This window comes from Juglans microcarpa x Juglans regia, chromosome 2D, assembly GCF_004785595.1.
Source record: "Juglans microcarpa x Juglans regia isolate MS1-56 chromosome 2D, Jm3101_v1.0, whole genome shotgun sequence".
Lineage (NCBI taxonomy): Eukaryota > Viridiplantae > Streptophyta > Magnoliopsida > Fagales > Juglandaceae > Juglans > Juglans microcarpa x Juglans regia.
In genome coordinates, this window is record NC_054596.1 from 2,987,504 (window position 1) to 2,997,101 (window position 9,598).

General features: G+C 39.0%; 2 protein-coding genes across 2 annotated transcripts; one reads left to right on the forward strand and one right to left on the reverse strand.

The window, feature by feature from the left end:
- The first annotated feature begins 557 nt into the window (after positions 1 to 557).
- On the forward strand, positions 558 to 4,358 carry LOC121248051 (cyclic nucleotide-gated ion channel 18). Its single transcript, XM_041146409.1, has 6 exons — positions 558 to 1,195; positions 1,778 to 1,990; positions 2,075 to 2,385; positions 2,758 to 2,869; positions 3,087 to 3,323; positions 3,455 to 4,358. The coding sequence occupies exons 1-6, from the start codon at positions 740 to 742 to the stop codon at positions 4,211 to 4,213; spliced, it is 2,088 nt and encodes a 695-aa protein (XP_041002343.1). The 5' UTR covers positions 558 to 739; the 3' UTR covers positions 4,214 to 4,358.
- Positions 4,359 to 6,175: 1,817 nt separating this feature from the next.
- Positions 6,176 to 9,355, reverse strand: LOC121251194 (probable receptor-like protein kinase At1g30570). Its single transcript, XM_041150557.1, is given in 9 exon segments — positions 6,176 to 6,558; positions 6,646 to 6,906; positions 7,131 to 7,246; positions 7,337 to 7,363; positions 7,366 to 7,554; positions 8,051 to 8,164; positions 8,263 to 8,376; positions 8,483 to 8,551; positions 8,671 to 9,355. Coding segments are annotated over 9 exon segments (1,845 nt in total). The 3' UTR covers positions 6,176 to 6,288.
- Positions 9,356 to 9,598: the final 243 nt, after the last annotated feature.

A 9,598-nucleotide genomic window follows, 5' to 3' on the forward strand; every position in this document is an offset into this window, starting at 1 on the left:
TAATACTTTTTCTTGCTAATTGATGTTATAGACTCTTACATCAGTAATGTGTTAAATGTGAAGAAATAAATTTAAATAGACTTTTATAAATAAGAAATGATATCCATCGGATTTTTAATTATCATACTCTCAACATTTTAGAATGTGACATCAAATAATTGATAGTATTACTTACATTAATCATTTAAGAGAATTGTTATAATCATAAAGAGATTTTATAAAAATAAATCTACAAATTAACATGATTTCATATAATACGTTAGATTTTGTTTACAATTAATATAACTTTACAATCTAATGTATTATATCAAGTTACGTCGATTTGTGAATTTATTTTTATGAAATATTTTTATCACTAAAGCACTTATGATAATTTAATATAATGTAAAAGATGAGTTGATAATGAGGCCCGGGTAAGGCCTATATGTAAAACCGAACATCCGGTTCATAAAAAGAAAAGAACGAAGCCCAAGCTTAGGCCCAAACCCATTTAGCATCTAATGTAATGTCGGGAATGATCCGACTAATTTTCCTAACAACCAAACAAAACCAAATTACCCATTCTTCCCGCGCTAACTACCATGTTGCAGCCCCACGTCCTTTCCGCTTTCATCGTTTTCCCCCGTAAATCTCAACGGTCCCCTAGCCATCCCTTTGACCCCTTCTTATTCTTCTTCTTCTTCACCTCTTATCTATCGTCGCTGCGGAATCCGTTGAACACCCGACTCCGCCATGGAAGATGAATAGAATAATCTCCAGGTCGGCCTCAAGGTTCCGCCACTTCCGGCGACTCGCCACCGAGACCGAGGACCACCACCGGGCCCACCACATTCTATGGCGCTACCAAATCCTCGACCCGGGCAGCGACATCGTCACCCACTGGAATCACATCTTCCTCCTCACGTGTCTTCTCGCCCTCTTCATCGATCCTCTCTACTTTTACCTCCCATCCGTCAGCGGCCCGGCTTGCTTGACCACCGAAACCGGCTTGGGAATCCTCGTCACTCTCTTCCGTTCCGTCACCGATCTTTTCTACTTGATGCATATGATCTTGAAGTTCCGGACGGCGTTTGTTGCCCCGACTTCTAGGGTTTTTGGGCGGGGCGAGCTGGTTATGGATGCGAGGGAAATTGCCATGCGTTACTTGAAGTCGGACTTCATTGTCGATCTCGCTGCAATGCTTCCTATACCACAGGCATGTCCAAGTTTCGTTCCTCTCTCAATATTTGAAATTTTGCATTCAACAATTTGAGCCAATTCGAAGAAAGCTAGGGCCATCATCGGCTTAATTTCTGGACCTTTCTGAGTTATTTACCCGTTGACGATAGACTGTTGTTTTGTCTTATATATGTATGTTATTTTCATGAATGTGTTTTGGTACTAGTTCAATTTAAGCAACAACTTTTAGAGGTTCACCTCCTTCACTCGCACGTATTGATAGATTTAATTAGTATTGATATATTCTTGTAAGTCCCAAAAATTTAATTTGAAAGCATAGTTGATCTGGGAATTCTCAAGCCCAAAAAAAAAAAAAAAAAAAAAAAAAAAGGTTTATTAGAGGAATTTGTTAAATAACCAAGAGCAGAGTCAAGGTTTGAAATTTATACTCTTGCTTTTAATCTAGTAATAATTTATCACCTAACCTTAAAACGTAAACCGAGAAGAATGGTCATTTTATCAATCTTCTGACAACTAGAACCTTTGTGCCTTATTACACAGCGATGTTGTTGTTATGATTAGGAGTTGAGGATTTTGTATCTTAATTTTTTCTTTGCAGATTGTCATCTGGTTAGTGATTCCAGCAACACGAAACTCCAGAGTTGATCACGCTAACAACACTCTTTCCCTTTTTGTTCTTATACAATATGTTCCTAGACTATTTCTTATCTTCCCCTTGAACCAGCGTATTATAAAAACCACTGGGGTTGTCGCCAAGACAGCTTGGGCAGGAGCTGCGTACAATCTCCTTCTTTACGTACTAGCTAGTCATGTAAGCATATTCCAGGTCACCTCTCTTGATTTTGAGTAGTCTTTAAATCTCAATGGTTATGATGCTCATTCACTACTGTTGCAGGTATTAGGAGCTGTCTGGTATCTATCATCCATAGGGCGACAGTTCAACTGCTGGAAAGTTGAGTGTGCAAAGGAGAATGCCTTAGGAGTTCTGCCTTGCCTCCCTAGTTATTTAGATTGTAATAGTTTGGGACGAGCTGAACGACAGTACTGGTTGAATATTACTAACGTTCTTGCCAATTGTGATGCGAAGAACAAAGATATCAGTTTCAAGTTTGGAATGTTTGCTGATGCTTTTACCAATGATGTTGCTTCCTCACGTTTTATTGAGAAGTTTTTATATTGTCTTTGGTGGGGTTTAAGAAATCTAAGGTATCATTTCTTAACTGAAGGTTTTGGTACTTGGTAAATACTGATATATTGATAGTTAGCAATTTTGTGGAGTCTAGATAAATTATTTAGTTAATCAGGATTGGTTAATTATATCTGATATAGTACATCAGCAGAACTCAGTGGGGATTCCAGGGACACAATACCAGCTAGTCAATATATGTTCGTTTTGAAGTAATCTTAGTTAAAAGTTATCTGGGAAAACAGGCCGTGCAGATGATCTTACTCCCTATTATAGCTTGTATTATCTGCAATCCTGTTCTTATCCTCGTATCTCTTATAGCTATTAATTACAAGATAATAGGCATACTCCTTGTACTCAACTGATGATATACCCTTAATTTGTATATGCAGTTCATATGGACAGACTTTGGAGACGACCACGTTTCTTGGGGAGACATTATTTTGCATTTTTCTATCCATTCTCGGTTTAGTCTTATTCTCGTTTTTTATTGGCAACATGCAGGTATATATTATATTCTATCTCCTTCTTCTGGTATTCAATTGATGTTCTTGTCGTTGATCATCTAGAATCTTTTTAACCTAATTATCTTGAAAATATTGAATATTCGCCAATTTTGATGGTGTAAGAATCATAATTAAGTTGATAGGTGTTTTGGTAGTTGTATTTGTTGCAAATATTAGTGCTAATTTAATTAATGAGGTTTTTCTTTCTGTTGAAGACATATTTGCAATCAAATACGATAAGACTAGAAGAATGGAGGATTAAGAAAAGAGATACAGAAGAGTGGATGAGACATCGCCAGTTACCTCCAGCTTTGCAAGAACGAGTTCTTCGGTTTGTTCAGTATAAATGGCTGGCCACAAGAGGAGTTAATGAAGAATCTATCTTGCTTTCATTACCCCTAGACCTCCGTCGTGAAATTCAACGGCATTTATGTCTTGCCCTCGTTCGTCGTGTATGTCTAATGCCAGAAATCTTGGTCACCATCTTCCTCCTAACATGATGGGATTTAGATGGTTGGAAATTTGAATTCTTACTTTGGAATTACTTTTTCATATTTTGAAAATTTCATTCTTTCTTATGCAGGTACCATTCTTCTCACAAATGGATGACCAGCTTCTTGATGCCATATGCGAACGCCTTATCTCATCCTTGAACACACAAGGCACCTACTTTGTTCGAGAGGGTGATCCAGTAAATGAGATGCTGTTTATCATTAGAGGACAACTGGAGAGCTCCACAACTAATGGAGGAAGATTCGGGTTCTTCAATTCCATCACCCTCAGGCCGGGTGACTTCTGCGGTGAGGAATTACTGACATGGGCCTTAATGCACAATTCTAGCGTAAACCTTCCTTCTTCAACCCGGACCGTTAGAGCCCTTACTGAAGTTGAAGCTTTTGCCCTTCGAGCTGAGGACCTCAAATTTGTTGCAAGTCAGTTCAAGCACCTTCACAGCAAGAAACTTCAGCATGCATTCAGGTACTATTCCCATCAATGGAGGACATGGGGTGCTTGCTTCATACAAGCTGCTTGGAGAAGATATTGGAAGAAAAAGTTGGTAAATTACTTGAATAGGGAGGAGAGCCTCTACTATATGTCAGTCCCTGACCGAGAGAGCAACTTTGATGATGATATAGCAGATAGGAGTTTTGAGGGTGAGAGATCATCTAGGAACAACGAAAACAATGTCAAGCATCTTGGTGCCACAATCCTGGCATCGAAGTTTGCTGCAAATACAAGAAGAGGGGCTAACCAGAAAGATCTCATAGGTGATCCTGCTTCTACCAGCTTAAAGATGCCCCAGCTGTTTAAGCCAGATGAACCTGATTTCTCTGTAGACTGAGAGGAGGTTTAGTCAGTACCAGAACCCATAAAAAAGTCGAGCAAATGAGCCAACAACAAAATGGTTAGAAATTTTTTTGTTTTTTTATGGACCTTGTGTAAGTTATACCTGTAGATTAGAATGAACACTTTCTCATTTCTTCAGAGTCACAATGCACTTGTAAATATCGAACCTCAATTGCTCTGTACAAACACGAAGGGAAAGCCTTCAGAAGGTGATAAGCTTGACCAGTCCTTAGAAGACTCATTTTGCAGGTGCATTGTGACACTGAAGAAGTGAGAATGTGAAGACTTATCAGACTATGATAACGGGAATTTATAATATGATGACTCTGGGATTTGGTAACAGGATGTACAAAGTTTTTTTTTTTTAATGGGAAATAGACTTCATTCGTTCATGAAAGTGAAGTTACAGCTGTGACCTGATACATATAGGAAAAATTCCAAATTATAAGTCAATTACTCACGGTTGGAACTCCACCAATATACAAATTCTTTTGTGACTGGTATGGTCTTAACTTCTATAACTCTCTACAGACAAACCGTCTGAGAGACCACATTTTGCCTAAAAAAGAGATTGCAAACCCCACGTCCAGAGGAGGAGAGTACTTTTACTCTATGAACAAAATGTTCAAGAGACTATTTTTTTTTTTTTTTTTTACCTAAACAAAAGGAAATAACAATAAACATAAAGCTAGATGTGAAAATGAAAGATTACAACTGTAGATATGAATTTTCAGCTTGAAGGAAAACAAAATATAAGAAACAAAGAGACTATGGTGGCGCGTGAGGGATGCGTCATGTTAGGAGTGTGGTAGCCAGTCGAGAATGAAGAAACTAAGTTCCTAGTTCCAAAAACGCCGCGTGGTGGCAGTAGAAGCTTCCTGGTGCGGTGGTGCTACTATGACCCACGTCTCACGCGCAACTCTGTTCGACGAAAACCTTCGGCCGTCCAAAGAATCGGTAACCTGAGAATCTTGCGAAAGGGCGCGTGGTGGTCGCTGGGTTTTTGAAAATAACAGATTGGCATTTCGCCATACTTTGGACTGAAAAACAACCAAAAACTAAAAAATAAAGGGTTACAAGTCTATGGTCTAGCCAAATGAGAGAAGGGAGGGAGGAGCCAAAAGCTCCACCCCCTTGGTTGGGTTTTTGCTTTTGGGGGGGGGGGGGGGGGGGGGGGGGGGGGGGGGGGGGGGGGGGGGGGGGGGGGGAGGGGGGAAGGGAGAGCTTTCGACAAGATCTCGTGTTAAGATTGCTTGATCTCTTGTTATTTTTTTATGAATTACGTTGTGGACAGTGGTGAAAGTACCCATCCAGAGGAGAAAGGGTTAATGACACTACAAGACTCTATGAATGCAGCAATAGCACTTCCACAGTGCTAGTTATGATTGGTAATTTGGTAAAACTTACTTGACCCCAGCTGGAGATTGCAAGCTATCCCAAGCCCACAGATCCTCATGCGAGCTGGGCTCGGGTTGAAAAATATTGATAAGCTTTGTGAGGCTGTAGGTTGATAAAATCTTTACCATTGTTCTTAGTATGGTATCTTATCGTACTTCAAATTTACATTTTGGGTTAAAAGTATGGAAAATATTTTAGTTATAAAGGGATTATATAAAAATAAACTCATAAATTGATGTAATTTGATGTTGTATGTCAGATTGTAAAGTTACTTTTATTATAAAGTAGATTTAACGAATTCTATAAAACTATATCAGTTTGTAAATTTATTTTGTATAATCACTTTATATCCGGAAAAGTATTAGATAAAACCATTTATGTGTAATACAAGAAATTTCAAACGTGGCCCACTGTGTCACCCCGCGAGGGAAGGGAACGCTATTTTACTCCTACTGATCATAAAGCACGTAGTGTCCTAAAAATATCAACCGAGTTAAAAAAAATAAAAAATAAAAACTACAAAATAAAAATCAAGAAACATAAATAACTAAAACGAAAAAGAAATACACTTAGAAATTAAAATAATGAAAATGCCAACTTCCATGAAAGCATGCAAAACAGAATTCTAATCCGTTGATATTGGAAAATTTTGCTCAAACATTCTTTGTAAAATTAGGAAATGATATCAAGAGTTTCTCTCGTATGAAGTTCAAGCTCGTCTGGTGTAGTTCCAACAGGGATACAAGCTGTGGCCCTTGTTGATATTTCGAGGGCTTCTTCTAATCTTTCAAGAACCCGCTTCATAGAAGGTCGTTGTTCCCCAAGTGATGTGCATGACAGAGCTAGGTGAAGTGTTAGTTCAAATGCTTCTATGGAATAAGCCCCCTTAAGTTTTGGGTCAGCAAACTCCACAACACTGCCACCTCTGGTAAGTATTGTTGCCTGAGAAGCATAAAGAAACTGACTTAAAGTGATCCTGGACAAAGATAAAGCAATAGTAGGATGAAGGAACGAGAAGCAAGGACTGACCATTTTAGCTAATGACATTGGCTTCTTTAGATTCAAGTTGATTACTCTCTTTCCAGAAAGTATCTGCAGAAGGACCATGCCAAAGCTGTAGACATCAGCAGATGAATTTACACGGCGGTTGATTCTGTACTCAGGATCGACATACCCAAAAGTTCCTCTGACTTCTGAGCTCACATGCGTCTTCCCCATGTCGATGATTTTAGACAACCCAAAGTCTGAGAGCTTGGCTTCGAAGTTCGTCCCAAGAAGAATGTTTGTTGGCTGTAAAAGGAACGAAGTCAACTAACAGATATAATTCATATTCTCAAGTTCCATTGTCATGTGAATGAAATCTTTCTGAAGTATCAAGATTCAAGTGCTGCTTTTCCTCAAGGTGAAATTTAAGATTTCACTGTACAGATGAATCTGGCACAAACTATGCCATCGTGTTCCATAGTTGCAAATATGCATATCAGGGATTAAAGAAGAACAATTTTCAGGCACACCTTGATATCACGATGAACAATGCAGCCTTCTGCATAAGTGTGGAGAAACCAAAGACCTCGAGCACTATCAATTGCAATCTCGAGCCTCTGGATCCAGGTCAGGACAGTATCTTTCCCTGTTCACCATCAGTATAAAAGTAGTCATAAGCACTTCAATGACCAGAAATTATGAAGAAAGAAGTAAAAATTCGGCTTCAAAATAGTACCAAAAAGCCATTCTGAGAGGTTGCCGAGGGGCAAAACTCATAGACAAGGAAACACTCGTTTTCCCTCACAGAACAACCCAGCAATGCGACGAGGTTTGGGTGTCTGACATGCGATAAGCTTGTTACTTCCCTGACAAAGGACTCGACGTCTCCATCATTGATGATGTGCTTGATGGCAACATGCTGATTATTTGACAGTATACCTTTGTACACCTTTCCTGATACAGCATAAAAAATATCAACATTCAAAGTTTATAACATGTAGAAGCTGTTGCCAATGACATTGCAGTCTGATGGCATTTTCCCCTCTCACAAGGTCTCACATGAGGGATGTTTGAAAATCGAGTTCCCCATAACCCCAATCCCCTTATCAAAGAAAATTAACACCCAGTTGGACAAATTCAGAGTACAAACAGAAATTAGTAGGCTATGTTGCTTTCTTCCATTAAAAAAATGGCCTTATTCTGTATTTCAAACAGTTAATTATTGGAAAAAACCCATTTGATAATAAAAATCAACCTATAATATGGTCAAGAAGCCAGAAGTTAGATACATAGTCAGGACGAAGATAAGGTTCGGCTGAAATGCAAAACTTGCAGCATTAAGACTCGAGATGAATTATAATGCTGGTAACCAGAAAGGGGAATTTGCAAAGAATTAGTAAGAGGAAATTTAGGAGTAGGTGATATAATATGTTATACTTAAGATGCTCACCAGCAGTTCCTTCACCAATGAAGTTTTCGTCACTTAGATTATCTGTGGCAGAATACACCTCCTTGATAGGAACTTTCCGACAAGCAGACTCTTTTGGAAATATATTTTTGAAAGCTGTTAGATATAGAAACAAAATCAGTCTATAGGTTCCATAAGCTATATCCCATGCAAAAGTTTCATGCCTTACGGTAATAAGAAAGTTTGGAGCATACCATCCTTTTTCCGCGGTGGACTTGATTTGGAACATCCTTTTGACAAGATTTTTCTGGCAATGACTACTACTATCAGTGCAATGCCTACAATGCTTCCAGCTAGAATCCCAACACCTAATTCCATAATATTTCTTTTTAGTTCGGACGTTAAGGACAGACCATCTGCTGCTTGCAATATATGAACATGTAAATTCCAACACAGGGATGGGTGGAGAATTACCTGTGCTAATTTGAATCTTCCAGCTTGTACCTTTCGGTGCTTGATTATCTCCTGCAGCTGATGTATTCCCTGCCAGGGGACAGAGAATAGTTAAGAGGGGATTGAATTTATATATGTACTTTTCCGGGAATTTCGTTTGACAGTGAAGTTAATCAATTTTGCCAGGCATGTTGCATCAACCTACTTACCGTCGTTCATCTTTTGTGCCCCTAGGCATCTTAGAAGTGTATGGGCATTCATCGGATCTCCAATTCTACTTATTAAGGACACCAGCACTGCAAACTGACAGATGACTATTTCATCAATGTCAACCCCAACAATGGCAGATATGGAACGTGTTCTGCTTATGCTTTCCCAAGTATTCGCACAAGATTCGCATGACTGATCACATTCTTCATTGGATTTCACGAATTCACAGTTTTCATTTAATCTTCTTAATTCACCCCCCAACTTTCTAGTGACAAGTTCAACAGAGAAATCTAAACAGCCACCACCTCCTCTTGTTAGCTTCTCAATGCCACAACCGAAAGCATTGTCTTCAAAGCTTTTCATCGAATTCAGACAATTTTTCTGCTCGGTGGAGTTAATAAATATTTGTCCTGTTTGATTTGCCCACTTCCCTAATGCATACAGGTAAGTATGGAATGCTACACCACAACTACTATTGTGTAGAAACCCACCCCAATCTCCCCATTCACAACCTCTACTACTTAAGGCTGATGAAAATTGAAGGTCGAGGTTGCATTCTGTCGCAGAAGACTGAGAAACTGCAAGTTTTACCGTGTTGATCAGGATGAAGATGTAAATAATGGAGATGGGTTTTGATATCTCACCCCGAAGCCATATGCGAGAATCCGAAACCGATTTATCCATAGTAAACTAAATACAGTTCTTAAATGGAGAATAATACACTGAACAAACAAGCAGGCGTTTGTATGACAGGGATTCACCAATGAATATAATTAAGAAGAGAAGACAAAGTAATTTGAACCCTTGGTTTGTGGGAATGGGAAGGGAGGGGTACCCTTTCAATTCATGTTATCGACTCTCAGGTTTGCCACAATCATCAAGTGACATCACCAGAGTTGATCAGATCATGTAGTGTGACAAAACAAA